This window comes from Meleagris gallopavo, chromosome 10, assembly GCF_905368555.1.
Source record: "Meleagris gallopavo chromosome 10, MGAL_WU_HG_1.1, whole genome shotgun sequence".
In the NCBI taxonomy this organism is placed as follows: Eukaryota; Metazoa; Chordata; class Aves; order Galliformes; family Phasianidae; genus Meleagris; species Meleagris gallopavo.
The window spans coordinates 24,156,396-24,177,770 of NC_139413.1; the positions used below are offsets into that span (position 1 = coordinate 24,156,396).

Here is a 21,375-nt window from a genome sequence, read left to right on the forward strand (position 1 = left end):
TCCTCCACTGGTTGTCAGCACTGTGCTGTGCTGCAGCCCTGTCCGGCTGTGTCCTCTGCCCCACAAAGGCTGCCTTGGGGAAAGTGGAGCTTTTACTTGGTGAAGCTGCTCTGTAACAGGGCTGCTGTCACCGCTCTGCTCCTCCTAGGTCCCCTGTCTCAGCAGACCCAGCTAAGCTAGGCATCTGCTGGAGTCTGTCAGGACTTACTGCTGCCTCCTCTTGTTAAAGGAATCACCAAATTTGCATCTCTGCCCCAAAGAGCATCTGATTGTTCCTCTCCTTGAAGGGCTCTCCCATGCAAGCTGCTCTGAGGTCACCAGCTGAAACTCGGTGCTATCCTGGTTATGGAAAGATGGTGCTGGAGAAGTTGGACATTTTCACACATGCCTTAGTAAAAATGTCTGCTTTCTGCAGCTGGTTGCTGCCTTCTTCCCAGAGGTGGTCCAATGTCAGAGCTGCTAAATATATGTATCTATGTAAATATTTTATTTTATTCCAATCTTGTGATTATGAATATTTTAGCAAAACATTTTGCTCTTATTTTCTTGCCATCTCCCTCCTCAGATAAGTGACCAGCTTGAACAGTTTAGTGGCTAAAATTGGATGAAGCATTCAAAATACTGTGCACACCAACAATACCATGTTAAATGCATCAAGCCATCTGAAAAGAAATCCATTATTTATTAGCTCTGTGTCTGTAAGAGCCAAGCTCAAAGCGCATTTCCAACTGGATTATTCAGAGGTGCTGCCTTGCTTGGTATACTCAAACTTCAGAAGCAGAAAATTAATAATTTTTTTTTCTGCTGATCACATATTCCCTTTAGCACTGTAGCTTCTAACCTGCAGGCTGTGACCCCACTGTGCAGCCTGAGGGCTTTAAAAATGTTTCCCATTTTCTCCATTTCTAGTGAAACAGACCTTCTCTGAGGCACGGTTCCATTCAACAGCTCTTGCAGCCCCTCTGTGAATCCTGGCAGAACAACAAAATAGGAGTCTGGAATACACCTAATGCTGCTGGGCTGAGCACCCGGCCATGCCTTGGGGCACAAATGCTCCTTGGCAGACAGGTGCTGCACAGACAACTTGCAACAAAACCCTGCCTGAAAACACAACCCAGAGGGGCTGCCCTCCCCACCAAAGGAGAATCCCCAGCCCTGCCCACACTCACGACAGTCCTGCTCATCAGACTTGTCCTTGCAGTCTTCATCCCCATCACACTTCCAGTTAAGGAGGATGCATTCGCCATTGCCACACTGGAACTCATGAGCAGCACAGGTGTTGAAGGCCTTGGCATCGTAGCCACACCTCTCTACAGACTCATCTGAATGGTCCTCACAGTCTGCCTGGTTGTCACAGACCCACAGCTCTGGGATGCACACGCTGTTGTTGCACTGGAACTCATTGGGGCTGCAGGTCAGAGGAGAGCATTTCCTTTCATCGCTGCCATCACCACAGTTGTTGTAACCATCACACACAAAGTTGATGGAGATGCACGTCTTGTTACTGCACTGGAACTCATCGGGAGAACAAGCTTGGAAAAGAAAAAACAAACAGGTGTGCTGTGAGGTCTCCTATCTACCCCCCTGCCACTACACTGGCTTTAGCACATCGCATGTATCTGAGTCAGGGGAGGGAGAGGGCACAAATGTATTACCTTGGCTGTCCTAACCCAAAACTGCTTTCCCAGTGGTAAACTACATAGCAAGGAACAGGTGAAGATGCATGGGACATGTCTACAGCTGTGATATGGAGCACACGCTGTCCCCTGCACCGCCCAGGAGCGAGCTGACCCAAGCTGGGATCCCAGCTCAGGCTCTCCCACCACCCCTGTGGGCCACAGTCAGCCCTGCAGGAGAACGGGCAGCTGGTAGAATGGGGGACAAGTGCAGCACCACCCTGTCCTTTTGTATAAGGAGACACAGGGAGGGCTGGAGGAGCAGTGGTGGGCGCTGGGGGCTCACAGAGAGCTGAGCTTTGCTCCATGCTGACATTAGCAGCTTCCTGGCTGTCACAAGAACAGAATCAGGTTTGAGGATTTCACAGTGTGCCTGGTTTTGGACATATTAAGTGGGATGTGTAGGGTAAATATTTAGTGAGGCGAGCATCAATTTAGCTGCAATCTGCCAGCAAGGCCCTTTACAACACACTGAAAGCCTTCCCTGGAAATCACAACTCAACATTAACACACAAATGAGACATTTGTCAGATATGAAGCTGAATGGTGTACTCTTGCTTGCAAGCCTGATGGACAGCTGCACCAGAAAAGCCTGCTAAAATTAAAATTTCAGGTACTCCAACAATGTGCACTTGGCAGCCGCTTTGTCTCATCAAGTTATGGGGGAACCAAGACTCTGAAATAAATTTGCTCTAAGTGCTTTTAATTAAAGCTAATTTTGTCAGTTATTTAAAAAAAATATATCTGCTTCTACCCTTCCGGGCACGTATAGAAAAGTTATGCATTTTATAAATTACAATAAATATATATAAATAAATTACAATAAATTAAATACTTTCTCTAATTGCACTTGGGAGCCTTTTTGCCTTCAGTAGCTCCAAACCCAATCTCCATCCAACAGGGATAAATTTAAAAGAGAATCTCAGCCGTGCTCTGCTGCGTGCCCAGCTTTCCATCAGTAACAACATGCAATGGTGTGTGGTCAGCAAAGGAGCATCCAAGTTCTGCCTGGTGCAGGCAGGACATCCTAAAGAGGTAGGAGTGTGGGTATTTTTGGGCACAGAGAGGGACTAACCCATCTCCTTCTCCAGGCAATGAGGAACTGAGATCAGACACCTAACATTAGGAGATGAATCCCTCTCGTAAGGACCCAAAACACAATCAGTCTGGTGGAGAAGCATCTAAAAAACCCTTCCACGTGTCAGAATTGAGACTAAAGTGCTGCAGCCTACCCATAATTTCAGCTGATTTTCTTCACTCAGCATACTTTTCTATCCTTATCCCATAACCAGAAATGAGTTGCTAATCCTACTGATCAGCACATGGCTGTATGATCTCTTCAAGTGATGAATAAGATGGAGCTACCAAATGGAAATTTGAGGTAAGAGTTAAAATCTTAACCATCTATTTGAAGAAGGAAGAGATGGATGAGAATATTTCTAAGGCTATGCAGAGCTCCTGTAACAGATCAAGGCTGGGAAGTAGAAATTGCTTTTCTGGCATTATTTTGATCAATCTCAGAAACACTGTAAGCAAAATTTTCCACAGTCCTTTGATCCCCAATTTTTGGGCAAGGTTATAAGGATTTGCACACTCCAAATATGCATTAATTTCCCTTCTCACCATCTCTTTTCCTATGCTGTTTTCCTGCTCCCACCTCCAACATTTCTTCTGCCTGCATGCATTTCCCTTTAGAAAGAGATGGATAAACCTCTGTGTGGGATTCACAAAATGGAATTCTGCACAAAAGCTCCTCCTCTGCACCTACAAATCCCACTACTGGTACAGAACTACTGACAATCGCAGCCAGAAAAAAAAATAGAAGCAATTCACCTTTTGTAACCTCTCATGAGGAGACTTTTCAGTTAAGTTTGTGAATCTCTAGCTAGAATTAACTGCATTGTCATGGTTATTTTATTTCTTCTAAAAAATTAAATTTGATGAGCTGACAGCACTAGAGACATTCCTGCCTGCATGGACGACCTAGCACAGCCCATTGCTGCTGCTGCCTTCCCCCTTCCCAACCTCTTGGGCCTAAGATGGGGCTCCACCTCCACGACTCACTCTGGGGCAGCTCTCTGTCTTCCCAAAGCACTACAGAAGGCTGTTCCAGGCACCTCCTGGTTAATTCAAGAAATACAAATGCCTTCTCCTTCACTTACAGGTCTTCAAGCCAACTGCCTCACAAGTGCCTGGAGCAGAGACCTCTGTCTCAGCTGGCTCTCCTGTGAGCCAGAGGAAGCAGATTCTGTCCCAGTTCCACTCACCCTTTTGCTATCTTCTCTGACAGCTAAAATCCACAGGGCATGCAAGGACAAAGCAAAGTCTGCAGTTTCCAGGCACTTGGGGACTTGCTCCAGCACAAACGGGCGGCAGAAGAGGAAAGCTGCTTACAATCCCTGCACGCCAATGCAAGAGCCAACGTGCTCACGTTCCTTGGGACCTCCTCTGCACGGTCTGAAGAAACTAGTAAAAAGCAGTGCTACAAATTACCTTACGTAGGCAGCTGGAGAGATGAGGATGGGGGAGGTAAAGTCCCAGGGACAGCTTGCTTCACATCTCCTTTCATAAATCTGTCAAGGTACCGGGGCAGTCCCATCACTACAGCATTTCACTGCCTCCAGAGCATTTTGATAGAAATGTCTTGAATAATAATTAAATGAGCACCAGGGTATCTTTTCTTTGACGTGAGCAATTTGCTTATATTCTCTGGTTCTGCTACCTGTTCTATTAAGAGCGTGTCTGTATGAAACAAAGGATACAAATATTAGCCTTCCTCACTACCGAAGAAATTAATAAATATCATACTCTCAGATGCAAAGTCTCCTTCAAGTATGAAGTGATCCCAGTAGAAATATTAGAAACGTTTGTCAAGAAGAAGAGTTTAACCCACAGGCTTCACAGCAGTAAATAAGCATAATTACAACAGACATTTTGTAGGGTACTGTAATCCATTAAGATTCTTCAGGTGATTTAGGAAGAAAACATCATATCTCAGTGGCAATGCACACTTGCTTTGGCTTATAGAGAATGTATAGCAGAGGTACTCTGCATTAGTTGCTGCCTTGTGCTACAGTACAACTGGCACAGCTTTTGCTGGGCAGCCCCCAGCTGCAGCCCTGTCACATCTCCTGGAGAGTGGAGCAGCAGCAGCCTTTGGGTGAAGGAAGAAAAAGAGACTGTGGTTGTGCAGTTGTGTTTTGGTTCTGTTTCTCTGCCCTGAGCCAGGATTTAAGCAGAGGCTTTAATGAGCACTCCAGTACAGCAGTGACAATCTTAGCTCACCAAAAAATGGAGATAACTCTATCAAAAGCTTTTAAAGTGCTTATAAAGCAAAGTAAAATGCTGTAAAGACACAGGGCACACTTTAAGAACTGTAATTTCAAATATATCTCCATAATTCTACAAAGCACGGATCCTCAAAACTGGATAAAACTCAATGTGTGACATAAGCAGGATATCCATCATTAGTAGGAGCTGGGAATGATGTACAATGGATTGCAACTGCTTCCACTGCTAGCTTAAATTAAAGATTTGTAGCTTTTCAGTAAAAATCTGATATTTTAATACACCTTTTTATATAAAAAAAAAACAACTCAGCTCCTCTTGAAATTATACGCATGACTTGGAGAAATAAAACTATTTGGTAAAGTTTGTGGCAAAGTGGATGACAGCAATTACTGACACCAAAGAGAAGAAAATAAGACAGATGATGGCACTGCAGCTTTCCCACACCCTTCCTGAGGCAACCAAAAAGAAACACATTTCTTGTTTGCTTAAATCCAAGAGCGGATTTTCTCAGGAAGGCAAGGGGTGATTTGCACACACTAACATTCGCAGTGGGGAAAGAGAGATCTGCTGCTGATTTATCACAACTTGAACACTGGCCAGAGAGGCTCTGGACTTGGAAAGCCTTAAGCTGTGAGGTTTAGAAGTGAGCTCCACACGGCTGAGGCAGCGCAATGCCTGAGCTCCATGTACCCAGGTACTGTGCATAAAGAGCTAATCCTGCCACCACAGCCCACATACATTAATCTCCAAGCAGGACTGAGATAAGGAGGTCACGGAGCCCAGACAGGCTGAATTAAGTTGGAACTCCCAGCCCAGCTACCAACGCTGTCATTGCGTTAGTTTGACTGAACTAGGATTTATTTTCAAGCTTCCTTGTACCTATCTTTGCTTTGTCTGCTGAAATCGGTGCGGTTACCGAGTACCTGAATATCTGACACAGATCTCTGGTCAAATGTCAGTCTTTAAAGCAAGGGTTCATCCCTGGAAGGCCACGTTTCCCACGGAAAGCCGCCCTCCAGGAAGGACAGGGACAGACAGCGGTAAATGAAGACGACCTTGAAGCGCATTGCTGGAAGAGCTGACAGGCCTCCCATGGAGGGAATAATGCGGCTGAATTGCAGTCTCACTGCTAACGGTGGTTGTTGCTATGGTGATTGATACCGAAAAGCCCATATAGATAAAGACTGCAGAAGGAATAAGTAATTCCTGATATTGTTCAAATCACTAATGGAGCTAAGGAGCCATTTCACGCACTCCCGCAAATTGAGATTTGCATGCACTCGCTGCCTTTGCCACACTGCTCCCCTCAAACACCAAGGAGTTATTTTCCCCTTCACCACGATGGCATTTGTGTAGTGTTGGTTTATTACAAGGGAGCAACCAGATGACAAAGTTCCTGCTGACACAAAACCAGTGGTTCAGAAATGTACTTACTGTTACAGAATATATATTTCTGGACAATCATAATCTTCATTCAAAGTGCTTTTCTGAAAGTAGAATTAATTAGGAGCTCATAATTTATTAATAGAAGCAGCTTACGTAAAAAGATTTGCATGCTCTGAACTTCCCCCATCCACAATGTCATTTGGGTGCAATAAGGCTGCAAAACTCATTCCTTCAGTCTCCTCAATTTCATTCCATACTGGGAAAGTGGTAGGAAGTTTATCACAGGTTTTTCTGGTTAAATGACATCACAATAAGAAGCGATAAGAGTCTGGTGTAGAGGATTTAGGGGCAAAATAAAGCAGCTTAGGGAAAAAAAGGTAAGGCCAGAATACCAAAGGTTAAGACCTTTGCTCAAATCACAGCCACCCCTCAGGGATCTTGTGAGGATAAAGACCTATCGTTACTCCTTTATATTCTGACTGAGATGCAATCAGCTGAATCTGAATGGAGATGTTTTGAACTTGCCAAATTTAAATGGAAAAAAATATATGCTGCTATGTGTTTAGTGGTTTGTTTTTTTTTTTCCTGACTCTGAAAACTGGAAACATGTATGGGACATCAGCACTGCTATTCCCACAGACATAACTTGCTTATTAAAACAGCATTTTTACAAATTACACCAATTGGGCAAATCCCTCAGAAGCACCTAGTAACATCCAGGAATCTGGCAGCTGCTCTGATAGCATCAACTGCCTGTTTCTGAGGGAGGTGTAAGTGCAGTGCTTCCAGTAACCAGCACAGAGCATTACTTAACACAGCCTCAAGCCTGTGCCAACACAAACCAAACCCACATTACTCCATACACAGACCTCCTGGATTCAGCAGGACCTATGGTCTGTGGGATGGCTGCCCATGCAGACCTTTCTGTGCAATCAGGAGCTAATTTTGCCATTGCTGGGTTCAGATCACAGATACTTTCCCAGAATTAGCCTGCTCCCATAGATTTCACCATCTGTCCACAGGGCAGACTTTCACTCTGTGCTCACCTGCTAACACAGAAATGTGGGCTATCTTCTCAGCCTGATTTTACCACATGCAGGCCTATCTGTCAAAACCAGACCCACACTGCCTCCCCTTGGGTATGTTCCTGAGCCACTGGGCTGAGCAGGTAGGGCACAGAGCCTGGCTTCAGCCTGGGAATTCCTTTGGCTGCAGCCACTGATAGCTCGTGGGATTTAACTTGAATGAGTAAAGCAGAACAAAGCAGTGCTCCCATTGCAAGCAATGAGGTCAGTGCCCTGTTAAATCTCCACTTCCACTAATTTAGTTTGCTTGATGGGAATTTTCTGTAAAAGGAGATATTTCTTCTTACTGAAGTCTGCTTCACCGTTAAACTCAAATTTTCACTGTATTTAGTACATGGCACCATTAACTTTTGGAGGACACATGAGGCAAGGAGTTATCACAAACCCTTCTGCAACATCTCACCCAGCTGTCTCTCACAATTCTCCAGGACCAGGGATCCAACACAATGGCAATCATAAAGATCCTTTTGAAATGAAAGAGTTTGCAAGGCACTGATAGGAAGGGATGAATACTTTAAAGGAAGAAGCACAGCGAATACAGCAAGACAAACAGCAGGATTCAGTGCAGCCAGATTGAGGGTTATGAATATCTGCACGGACCACAGACACCAGGTATATGAAGACCACCAAGATAGATCTGGGAGGGAGAGAGACTGACAGCCTCTTTAGGAAACAGCCAACTCCTAATTATCCTTACTTATGTGACATTAGTGGCACAGCTATGATATAAGGTAAGCAATGTACCCCAAACAACGTGCCCATAATTCTACCAAAAAAGAAAAAAGAAGGCGGTAATCATATTTGGAAAAAAATGCCATAGATTTTCTACTCAAATGAAATATTAAAGCACTGAGTGACACTGCAATTAAAAGCGTAAGGGTCAGCTGGTATCTGCACTCACTTTAGTAGTACTGAGGCTTCTAGGACATCAGGTTTCGCCCTTCCACTTCTACTGCTTTGAAATGGAGGGCAGCACTTTGCTGAATTTGGGCTGAGTAGACAAAGCAATTGTACAGCATGAATATTTATTTTTAAGTTTCTGGAAAAAAGGAGCGTAGATATGTATATTTCATCGAGAGCTACACCTTCCCAAGTCGTATTTTATCAAAGAAACAAATTTATCTGCAAAATATAAGTAAAATTAATCCAACCACTTTATCTTCCTATTTGAATACAGCATTTCAGCCACAAAGATAATTTTTAGATGCTGTTTCATCTGTTAACATGACTCACAAAATAGCTTCCCCTCCCCATCAAACACTACACGACCCTCTCCTGCGTAGGACTGCACTGAGTTCAAGCTAGCTCATTCTGATTCATATGATTAAAATCATATGCTCAGGAAGAGCAACTGTTAAGCTCTGTTTAATTAGTGTAATGCATATGTACCCACATCCACTGAAGGATGGAACTTCTACCCACGGATCTGCCACCATAACACGATCGTTGGAAATCTCCTTTAATTGTCACAGTGCCCTTAACAAAACTAAACAGATTCTTCCTTCTCAGATGGATAAACTCAGAATTATTGCTCCGTTCTTATGAAAAAAGCACTTCAGGGACATGAAATACAAGTGTATTTGGCAATAAAATGCAATTTCTTGGCTATTTCAACTCCAAGAGCTCTAAATGTTGACAGACAGACTGCCCAGAAGACAAACATCAAGTCAAACTCTGCTCCTTTGATAGTGTGACATACAAGAAGAGAAAGCAGCTTTTTTGTGTATGCATGCGTAGCATGCAGTCCAGAAACACTATGCTTTGGTTCCAATAAACCAAAAAGGTTTAAATTAAAATAGTTATTTCATATGACTCTTCCACAACCCTGTAAAAAATTATCATTTAGGGTCTGCAGGAATGGGTGTGTGAGAGCACTTGCAGTGCTTTCTCTTTGCATCCACTCTTCTTTCCCGGTGCACCCTGCCAGGAAAACACTGTAGGAGTACCACATTTGGAACTGCCTTCTTTTTAGATCGTGCTCCATTCCTGCATGTACTGAAGGATCAGTTACTGAACATACTGGTACAGACAGTTCAGCTGAAACTGAGAGATCAGCATTGTGCAGATGTGCACAGGCAGCCTGCAAAGCTACACCACAGCACCCGCCGAGGTGAGAAGACACTGCTCCATACTAGGAAACTCTTCTGCAGAATGCGTCTGTTATTCCTCATACCTGAACTTAATAGACAGCACTGGGGGAAAGAAGGAAACCCTTCTGCAGACAGAGCCTTGGCAGAACTCAGGGTGTGGCTTTTGGGTTTAACTCCTGACATCTGCAATGACTGCCTTCCCCCTAACCTCAAGCTGATGCAGTATTTTCCATTTAATTACAGCAAGCACCCAATGCATTAACAATGAGACTACCTTCATGTTTCTGTAGGAATGCAATTAGAGGTAACTGCCAAGCTCGTTTTTCTTACTATTTTGTTTTGAAGGAACTAAGGATAAATATGATTGTGGGATGAGATTTTTCCTATGTAGCAATGGGGATTTTTCTCCAATTACTACTGCTTTTGAAGGAGCTCTAATACTTTAAGCAGTGATAAAGTGGCAGCTGTACATGTTTAATTTCTGAGAGCCAGGGCATAATGCATAAGCATTAATCCCTCCAGCTGTCCAGTAATTAAACATCGTGTAAAGCCCAGAAGATATCATTGCTGTGCTATCTTATTTATGATGGACTTCCATTTGTTAAATCTATAATAATTTCCTTCCTATTCTCAGAAATGATTGCTGAATTCCTCCACCAGGTCAAACGTACTCAAGTTACATCTACCTGCTATACAAATGACAGTAATTTTAGGCTAGCTGTATTTCTTTTCACCACATGCTGAAATAATCATAAATATTACATAAATATTCTTTCGATAAGCACAAATGCAATAGTATGAACTTTAACACCATTAAAATTCAGTTTCTCAGGGAGATTGTATGGCAAAACCTGATCCTATGCGTTTGATTTCCCTCTGAACTCACTGAGGAATGTGACATTACTCTGCACCTAGCCTGTTAATGAAGACAACAAACAGAATTCCTAATTTTGAGGAAAGCATGTATTAATCAGGCTGCAAAGGAAGACCAAGTCAGTGTTGTATCACTGCCAAAGGAAAAAGCTCTCAGCAGGATCTGCAGAGAGCTGGCATGAGCAGAACTGGTATGGTCAAATGCCCATAGATTACACTGGAAGTGACTCTCAGATGCAAAACACAGGCATCTTTGCTGCATCCAGGAGAAAATGACAAGATGACACAATGATCGTCATCCCTACATGATGAAAAAATTTAACTTGAGAGATTTTCTAATTCATGTGAATGTAGGGGCAGGAACAATGCAGAGGAAGATGGCTTTAAATCAACGTTGTTATCTCCTCCCTCCAACTGGCTCATCACCAGGTGGATTTGTACAGAAGGATCAGACCAGCTTGGTTCTGCTTTCTGCCAATGGCTCTCAAGTGATGTCAGGGCTGCTGAGCAGCCTTGGAAAGAGCTGACTGATTTTTTTCTGCAGTGAGATCCTCCAAGAAAAGGACCGCTCGCTGCTTTGTACTGAGAGTCACACATGTGCCTGGAAGCTTTGCCTGAGGATCTTAGAAGTTATGGACACCATGGGAACCTGGAGCTCTGAGCAAGGACACGGGGCTTACAGCAGGCAGGACTGTGCTTACTGTTGCTTCCCCCATTAATTTAAGAAGTATTACCTAGTCTGCTCAGTTTTTATTGAGCACATCGTCCCCTGGGACTGAAAATCCAGAACTAATTCTGAGATATATAGTAGGCAACTAAAAACTGAAAGATCAGAGTTCAAAAGTCTCTCTATGGACTATCAGACAAGTGAAAAAAAATATCAGGTCTTTCACTGAGTAGGAAATCTGAGGAAGAAGTATTAAAAAGTTCATAGGAATGGGGACTAACATATGAAAGTTAAGAGAGAACTCAGTCTCTGCTGCTGCCACTGAACACAGCTCTGCTCCTTTTCCTTACTCATTTGAAAGAGCAGCATATTCAAATACTGCACTGGGAAGACATGCACACACATATAAAGATTCCTAACTTACTTAAAGCTTAGTAAATTAAAGGTTTACATAAAGCTGTAAAGAGCTGGGATCAGCATCCTATGGGCACCAGCAAGCTCATCTCACAAGGCACGCAGCAAAAACAGGTGAGAGATACAAGTATACAGATGTATACTTGTAGATGTACAGACGTGGGACGTGTGAGTCACTGAAACATGCTCAGGTTAAAAAGAACATCATCCAAGGACAAACAACTTAGTACCCTACAAACAGAATTTACAGATTTCACAAAACGCTCTGCATGTCTGCAGAGATGCTCTTTTGGGAACATGAAGCTTTGTGTCTGAGGACAGTAAAGATAAAACACACAGAAAGGAGAAAAAGGCAAAAAATGCAAAAGAACATATTTAAGATCTTGTTGTCTCGTGAACACAAATTTAGCTCCTTTCTCTTACAGCAGAAGATAACCTCAATAACAAGGCCGTATCTGCCAGGAGACATTCTTGCAGGAATTCCTGGCTCTCTGGGACAATGCCAGGAGATCACTGTGAGATCACTACTCTTACCTGCATAAGTGCCCATGCACTGCTCTATCTCTGTGCTATACTTAAGCAGAATAAATCACTGTATGGGAAAACAGTTTATTAGTGCATCAATACATCATTACGCTGTATCTGCTACAAAAGAAGGGAAATTGTACAGTTCCAGTTCCTTATTTGCAAGACACAATTTCCATACGGGGTTCAAAAACTGGTCCAGGTGAGAACCAGTAATAGGCTGAGAGGAGATGGGGCCTGCACAGGGCTCTCACTGCTGACCACCCTACACATCATGTCCGTTAAAGAGATGCAACATCCATCACAGCTGTGAGAGGATGGCAGTACTTCCTTTCTAAATCTATACTAAGATGCTCCCTGCATTCCTAGGCAGGTGACAAAACACCAGTCAATGTCTCTTTTAGCAGAGATTTAACAAGTTTTGTAGTAGTTATTAACCAGAATGATCCAGAGTTGTGATGCTCTCTCTACATGAGGACTCTCACATTTAATTTCTCTTTTTAGTCTCAGTGAATGTTGTTCCTAAGCTTATCCAAATGATTTTGATGAAGATGAGGTATATCAGGAGCAGAAAACTTCAACCACGGAAATCAGGCTGGCAAATTCAAAACTGCTCCTACATTCTTAACTCTTGCTACCTGTTTTAGAGAAGCAAACCAGACTCAGGATTTATTGTAAAGACACAGGTTACTTCTGCTCCAAAGAACCAAAAAGTAAGTTCCTTTTCATGTATTTTATTTTCAAAAAGGCAGATATTTGCATTTTCAAAAATTGTGCACTGAAAGTCAGCAGCAAACTTAAAGCCTACTGCTCAAACTGCTGGAAGTAAATGACTCAGGCAGATGGGCACTCACCTACCTACATGCAAGGATTAATACCCACAATTAATCCCTGGTGCAATTACAACCTGTGCAGACACAAATCTGGATCCCTAATCACTGTTGCTTTATGCAAAGCAGGTTAAATAATTTACAGCTTCCACCACTTCCTCAGTGGAAGTTTTTCCACAGAATGAAAACCTTACAATTTTTAATTCTTATTTGTGGATGAACAACAAAAAACAGAACACATACAAAAAGCAACCAAACCAACCATTTCTTTACCATCCCATTCAACAATGGGGTCAGTGTCTGGATTCCTTCTGAAAACACCACTGCCTACTAGCAGTACAGACCAAGCCTAGCAATCAGCTAAAGCTCTCTCTGTCATCTCTGCAGAATTTTTTATTTTCATGGATTCCATCTATCACGTTGCTGTTTCTCACTCCAGACATGGCAAACTGGACCCTTGTTTCACACTCATTTCCTTACTCTCAAGGCTAGCTTTTAACATGGCTGGATTCTGCATTGGGAGATGAGGAGCTGGAAGAAGTACATGACTTATAAAATAGTTTGGGATGATGCATTTTTTTCAATGTACCTGCGCTCATGTAAGTTCAGAGCTTGCTAACTATGCTGATGAACCTGTTGTCTGATGAAGGCTACACAAGGACACCATACAAGGCTACAAATTCTCTCACTTATTGAAGGAAAGATATCCTGAGCACTGCTGTGACAAATCCATTTCAAACCATGTAGGGTGCCAGTAGTAAAAGCCAGTCTTCAACAGTGACAGCAAAAAAGAGGACAGCAGTCTGCAAGATAATCCACCAAAGATGTGGCCAACAAAAAGCATTAAAGGAGAACCCAACCCAAACAGAAAATCTCATTTTCTTATTCACTACTTCCCCAAAATTTCTGATCAGCAAATTCACGAAAGAAAAATCCATCAAGAATTACCCAACCCAGAGCAATATCAGAAAAGCAGGTTGCTGGATGCCAGAGGCAGACAGAGGAAGAAGAACCTGAGTACTCTTGCTCGAATTTTTGAATGATGCTACTACAAACCCCTTGTTTTCCTCTTACACAAACTCCTCCACCCTCCCTTAACTCAGACTGTGAACATTCTGACACAGGAATAGGTGCTTGCACAGCCTCATCACAACCAGTCCCTGCTCCTACCTTTGCAAAGCGGTACAACAGTGCTAGATTTATGACTTAGAAAAATGTTCAAAAACTCCATGTTTAGCAAAAATTCTTTTTAAGGATTATAATACCAAGAGACAGTTATTGCTATAAAGAAATTGGAGCGTCTGCAGTAAAAATATGCCGAGAGTCTCACATTAACTCAAAGCAATGGTTTTACTGACACTGATTTAGGAAGAGCTTAGGGTTTTTCATCTGGGTGCCATCACTAGCATTATCTTCAAGTCATCTTCCATTTGTTTATTGCACATGCAAGCTCTCAACATGGCAATTAGTGTAAGCACAAATAAACTCCCTTTTAAACATTTATCTAGAAAACGCGTTGTTTAAGGACTGCTTTGTCAGCTCTGTGAGAGGTGCAGCACTAGCTACTACATGGTGCTCTGCTCCACAAGGTTGGAAAGTGGCAGCCAGCAATGAAACCTCATTGAAAATGAGAATAAAAAAGTGAGTGCGGAGGTAAAAAGAAAAAAGAGGTCTGTACAAAGGATCAGCCATTTTCCTTTTTCTGAATCAGGATGATGTGTGCTACTGAGATAAGAGAAAACGGATATAGAAGGATTCTGAATAGAAAAGAAAAGGGAATGTTAACAGAATATCAGATAGGCTTAGTGAGGTTTTATCAGATTTGGACAAAAGAGAGGATAGCAATCAATCCTCTACAAGCTCTCAGAGTTTAAACAACTAACATGTCTGTTCTCATCCATGACAAAAAAAAAACCTTAATTTGACAAGCATCCTCATTGAAAATGCACCTAGGACAGCCATTCAGAAGTGCCACCTGTTTCCTTCTCAGACTAAATCTAATGCCTCTGAAAGGGGCTGAGTCACCAGATATTAGTATTGAAAGCCTCTGATGCCTGCACCCACCCAGGAAGCTCAAAGTCTGCCCATCAGTGCCTTCCTGCCCCGTCCCTTGGCCAGAGAATAGCCACATTCAGATTCAGCAGTGATTTCCACCTTGCACCCACTGAGGTGGCAGCCTACACTGGGATGACAGTCAGTGATAAGGAACTAAGTGAAAGTCAAATTCACCTCACATGAGTTATCCAACAGCCATCAGAAGATGGTAGTTTGTCCTTGAATTAAATTTCCATTTTACAATCCTACATGTGCACTACAACTGTGGAAGATGAGTAAAGCTAGAGACGCCGAAACATCCAGAAGGCAAACACTCAGCTTTTTCTAAATCTGTTAATAGCATAATTATGCTGAAATTATGTAGCATCTAGAACATATTTAAATTCATTTTGGGGGCCACCTCAGAGCCTTGAAAAGAAGAACTTCAAAGCAAGCAGTTTCAAATGAAGGGTTTTTTTTTTAAATAAATAATAGGCTCCACGCAACAACTCCTACTAGCGTGAGCAGCAGCATTAAATTAGTAGAGGTATCCACCAGTGTAAAATTGTTATAACTTCATTAACTCCTACTGAGGGAAAAAAATCTTACTTTGCTTGCAGTTACGTTTCTCTTCTGAGCTTGTCTCTAAAACAGTTCAACAACAAAAAAGCACATGCTATAGAGAGAACACTAAGGATTTCATACAGATCACTGCTTTTGAAAACTGCCAAAACATAATTACCTTAAAGGACAAAGGATTAGGGCACATTACCAATTTATCACATCATAATTAATGAATTAGGAATGGTCCATGCACAGGCACTTAATTTCACATGAATTAGGAGGCAACGTGAGGCAGTCTATGCCTTTTCCTTGCAAGTCAACCCAAGTGGAGCTATGCTGCGTGTGGTCAGAACAAGCAGAGAACTCATCATGTACACAGTAACCTGTATCCGTTACCACTGGCCTACAGAGTCCCATGCAAAACAGAACAGAGATGCTTTGGAAAATTTTATGTCTAATCTGTATTGCATTGAATTAGTGATTTATGTTGAAGCTTCATACTCTGATATACAACTTCAGTGGAAAAACAACGTGGATTGTGAACTGGTCAGGCATCACAGATCAAAATTCAGTTTTCAGATGAAGAAACAACGTGTGTCTCACCAGTAATCTGAATCACACAAAATGACAGGAACAGTGACAGGAGTGAATAACTATGGGGTGATGGCAGTCACACAGAATAAGAGATAATTTCTTAATAGCTTGGGATTATTTATACAAGGAAGTAAATAATGACAAGTAATAACAATACATAACTAATAACAGAGCAGTGATAGGAATGAGATTTTACTTTGCATAGTAATGGATAGACTGATATTCGCAAAGTTCTGGTGGTCTGTATAAAAGCAAAGTTGGAAAATGAGCTGAGATATCAAAGGGAGTCACAAAAATGAGCCAAGCATTCATTCAGAAGAAAGATACTTGACAACAAGAAGCACATAGAACTAAATATGTTTAGTCTATCAAAAAGACAGTTTGAGAAATGACTTGATTACACAGTGTAGGAGTTTTCACAGAGGGAATACACTGTTAAAAAGCTCTTTCACTCAGGAGAAAAAGGCCTAATGAAAGGCAATGGCCATTGAGGGACTGAATTTAAAACTGTTACAGTAAATTGTATATCATTCTCTCTCTGTCCAGTAAAATCAACAGGCCACTTACAAAGAAAAGTCCAGACCTATCTATTACATCCCAGCAGAAGCTAACATAGCCTACAGGGCTATGCTCTGCAGGAAGAAGAAGGTGGCACTAAGCTGCTAAGCTGTAAGAGAAAAAGGTTTGCTATTTAAGTCCTTACAACATCGCCTGGGTATTAAGCTCTCATAATCATGACCAACCAACTATATTCTGCTACAGCACAGAAGACATACAGCATAGCTCTCCACAGAGTTCCCTTTATATTCTCCAGCCATCTCCAACTGTAGAATCCCTCGTTCATATCTTTTTTTAAGATCCACTACTTAGCATTGCAAATATAGACTGAGCGAATTTTGCTGGCAGAAAAGCCATCCCTTTACATGCAATTTGTAATAGTCACTCTGAAACTTTCATAGTCCTACGGGGAGACGTTGTGTGTGTATTAAAGTATTTCTCTAACTCACCAGGAGCACAACCAGCCTCATCAATACCGCTTTCACAGTCCTTCTGCCCATCACATCTCCAGGACGACGGGATACATTTGTTGCTTAAGTCTCCACAGCTAATTTTTTCAGCTGGGCATACTTGTTTGGCTAGAAGAACAAAACAAAGAAAAAATACAAGTTTAACATACTTCCAGACATTGCTAACACCATTTGCACTTTTAAAGTTATTTTCATTTCATATGGCTCAATCCTGAGACCTGTAATGAAATGTGAAGTCCACAGTTCTGAGGTCTGCCTGCTTACAGGCTCCCTAAGAGAGATCACAGTATTTTCACATGCAAAAGCAGCCTGCCCCTCAATGTGTGCCTGATTCAGCCACCCTGCTTTAGGAACACAACTGTACAGCAGCATGCAAATAAAATGAACTAACCAATCCTTACCCAGTTTGGCAGGATTTGTTTATTTAAACAGATCAACTTTTCTGTTCAAAACATGATACATTTTCAAATAGTTTTTCCATAGGTATTAATAATTATAATGCTACGTATGGCTGCAAGTCTACTGAAAAGGAAGAAACTTAAATTCTAAAGGAAATCTTAAATTCTGGATTAGAACTAAAAATATCTTTCACAGCATGCCACCCTGGTAAAGAAATTAATGCAAAGTCTGTCTGCTTTCCAAGTACTGAGCAGGAGAGGATGAACATTACACCTTCTCTCCACTTGCACAAGAAGGTGTTTGAGGGCTCTCTTGCAGCCTCAAAGCATCAATCCCCCTCTTAAAAGCAGCACCATTTAGCCACAGGATTTCTCCATCTTCTCAGCACCCTGAAGCACTTCAAAAGCTGTTTCTAGAAGCTGTGGGCAAACAATATATCAATATTTTTGGCAAGCTGAAAGGTTTGGAAAAGCGTGGACTGAGGACTCCTATTTATGGAAAACAATCCCTATTTTACTCATCTCACTGACAGTAATTACAGGTATTTTAAAAATGTAAATCAAAGCTTGAACTTGAAGGAATGTAGTAAAAGAAGCTGCTTTTGCTCACAGTTCATCAAATCCCTGCATTTCAATGGTTTCTGCACCTGCATGGAAGCCAACAGTCTGTAAGCACTAGCAGGTAACAGACAGAGGATTCTGCATAAAACTCAAAGCACAACTCTGATGAAAACTTTGGCATTATTTCAGCAAGGTTGTTATTTTCAACCAGAGACAGTGCAGCAGTGCAAATGGACTCAACGTCAGTGTTTGTGCTATGAAATGAGCTTTTAGCAGCTGCAAACCAGACTTACATTTCTGTTTCTGCACACTGCTTACACAAACACCAGACCTTCTGGGCTTACGTGACCAAAATATTTACTTTCTCCTTTCCTCTTCATCCTCCCAGAAAGAAAAGGGTTAGCACCATACACAAGAGTGAGTGCTTACCCTGGACATAGTCTGGACCAACTCGAGCTATAGCAAGGCCTGCCTTTTCAGAAAAGCACCATTAAACAACTCGGTTGAAATGTCAGACACATCAACACCAATTTATCACAATGAACTGCAAATGCCAAGGATGGACAACAATGGTTTATTTATAAGGAGACAAGAGCAAAGAAGACAAGAAGGTTCCATTTACTCACTACCGCCAATGGCACATTCTTCTTTTTCTTTACACGAGGCTACAAAGTCTTTCACAGAACTACAGAGCCTAACTGGCGCCCCACTGTTTGCTTCCTCTTGTGCCACTGCTGTGCTTTTCAGGCTCCGGACATCATGTATATTCAAGAAAGCCCAAGAAAACAGAATTGATTTACTTTCAGAAGACCGTTTGTCAGGTTCTCACCAAACAGGTACTCTAAGAGCATACACAAAATGTAATTAAGTGGCTTCTACTGGTGGGAAACCCACAAGATTTTTCATCAACAGGCTGAAAAGAATCTCCCTTTGTGGAAACGCATCATCTTACAGGTCTGGACAGTTTCTCAGTCTGTTCTGAAATAGCTTCCCATCCTCTCCAGACTGCCCCCTGCATTTATCCAAGGTTCTTCAGAAAAAAAAAAAAGCCAGAATACAAACAGAGAAACTACTATACTAAAAGCATTTAATTCATTTGGACATGCCATTTAATTGTTCCTCAAAACCTTTACTGCTACACTTAGTATAGACCTTAAAATTCCTGCCTCCTCATTACCCCCAACAATGGTTTAGTTGTTCTTTGTTAAAGGAAGGTTTGGTTTTTAGCAAGGATCTCTCTTCTTAAATACCGACCTTAGATCTCCTTTTGTCATAGCTGGCAGTCCTATCTCAGAGACATACCATGAACAAAATATAAGTCCACACTTGCCCTACGTGTTTCCATCCAAGACAAGCACAACTGTTAAACGAGCACTGTTCAGATAGGAAGGGATCCAAAGGACAGAGATTGCTTTAGGAAATTCAAGACTCAGAGATCCCAATTCCTGGAGATTTACAGTTCAAAAAAACATCTCAGTCACAGGCTGGCATATAGATTGCATATTATATACATACGAAATTACACTGCGATCTACAGTCACTACTGATTAACATCTGATACATCCCCACTGAATTTTTTGGGATGCATAACAACATTTCCGAATCCATCTTGTGAATTCAATTATTATCACAGCTGAAGGTGTGTGAGTTTGGTCTGTGGTGGTATTTTCCCTTGCCTTTTCTCCCATCTCAACATGGATGTAATTAACAGTGCCTTGTATGCCACTCGCCCACACGTTCTCTCCAGTTCAGGAGAAGTTGCTGTTGCCTTAGTTTACTTCACTTAACCCTACAAGACGCATCAGATTTTCTGCTCGGACTGTTATATAAACGTGTTTTATTTAGCTGACCTCCTTTATTCCCTCCTTGTGTTAAGCCGAGCCCAAACCAAACTGTATCAAACAAGATCCTATTTACACTGAGAAGGACATGCACAGGGGCAGCAGTATCTGTGACGGGTGTATCTCAGGAATTGCTTTGGCACTGGTGCTCAGAGCACACCATGACCTCAATGGAACTCTGCTGAATCCACAGTTTTGCTGGGTGCCTGTGTTTGGAGGTGCCTATGAGCAATATGCAAACACAGACCAATATTAAAGAATTGTTTCCACAAAAGGTTAAGATTCAGCAGTGAACTTCTACTTCGGTCACACTGAGTGAGCCAGAGTCACCCTGCTGGATGACCAGCTTGGTGTAAATTTGCAGCTCCTACTCAAGTCAGTGCAACTGCAACCTGTACCAGGATTTCACTTGATGATATTTGCAGTAGGCAAAAACTTGAGGGCACTGAGAAAATGAAGGTGACTTTGTATTTCCAACTGAAACCAGCCCAGGCTGAAATGAAAGGCACGATCAGTGGCTTTCATGAATTAAGACTGCAGCACTCAAGAGAACTGGAGTGAGACAAAATCCCCACCACAACTGATGTCTTTGTTAACAGCCACCTGCTAGCACAGGATGGTCCCTGCAGGTCAGAATTAGGATAAGCTGAAACACCACTTCCCAGGACTGAGGAACTTGAGCTGCTTGCCACCCAAGTCCACATTTTGGATCACATGCAATAAGCTTCTGTGTGAGCACGCAAAGACTAATAGTGAAAACCTATCCTTTCTACAAAGACAGATAAAATTAACTTAAGGCCATTACCTTCAGACTTTGAACATAAATTGCTATAAGGAACTCAGAAGACAAATTAGGAGAGGCTACTGCAAAAACATAACTTCAAAAGCCAAGGAATCTTAAATAGCCGTAACAGTTGATAAACCTGATAAAAACTTACACTGTAAGGTAAGATTTATATGATGGTGATTTATGCCCAGAAGTTCCAGGATGAATGGAAAAGGATTTATGGAGATTAAATCCACCGCACTGCATAGCACAGATCTTACTAAGCTCATTCTCATGTGCTTGTAAAAAGAAAAAAAAACTTCAATTAGGAGCTGGCAATGAAATGATCGTGCAATTCCTTAGAATCATAGAATCGCGAGGTTGGAAATGACCTGCAAGATCATCCAGTCCAACCATCCTCCCATCACCATTGCTCCACAAGCACTAAACCATATCTCGTAGCTCCTCATCCAGACACCTCTTGAACACTGCCAGGGAGAGGAGCTCCACCACCTCCTTCGGCAGGCCATTCCAGTGCCTGACCACTCTCCGAGAGAAAAAGCTCTTCCTTACGTCTAACCTAAACCTCCTCTGGTACAACTAAAATAGAACAGAATAGGCTAAATGGACAAAAGGTTTAGGATGTCTAGAACAGATAGCACATACCATGCCCTTGTGCAGACGATCACCTTTGTGATTATCATCTGATTATTATCTGATCGGACTGAAATAATCAAATTCCCACGATAAAT

The 21,375-nt window shown here is 42.1% G+C and overlaps 1 protein-coding gene and 1 long non-coding RNA gene across 7 annotated transcripts in view; one reads left to right on the forward strand and one right to left on the reverse strand.

The window, feature by feature from the left end:
- The window catches only part of LOC116216993 (uncharacterized), a 45,120-nt gene extending 40,631 nt beyond the window's left edge, over positions 1-4,489 (forward strand). For both annotated transcript variants that reach the window (XR_014885348.1, XR_004160815.2), the window contains exons 8-10: positions 910-1,555; positions 2,969-3,057; positions 3,841-4,489. This is a non-coding gene — a long non-coding RNA (uncharacterized LOC116216993). The remainder of the gene's footprint in view (positions 1-909; positions 1,556-2,968; positions 3,058-3,840) is intronic.
- LRP8 (LDL receptor related protein 8) overlaps positions 1-21,375 on the reverse strand; it is a 155,782-nt gene that overhangs the window by 22,430 nt on the left and 111,977 nt on the right. For 3 of the 5 annotated variants that reach the window (XM_085232199.1, XM_085232200.1, XM_085232198.1), the window contains exons 4-5: positions 17,037-17,165; positions 1,170-1,532 (exon numbers count right to left, since the gene is read on the reverse strand). In XM_085232199.1, the coding sequence (XP_085088325.1) occupies positions 1,170-1,532; positions 17,037-17,165 (492 nt within the window). The remainder of the gene's footprint in view (positions 1-1,169; positions 1,533-17,036; positions 17,166-21,375) is intronic. The other 2 variants (XM_085232201.1, XM_085232202.1) reach the window with 2 other exon arrangements.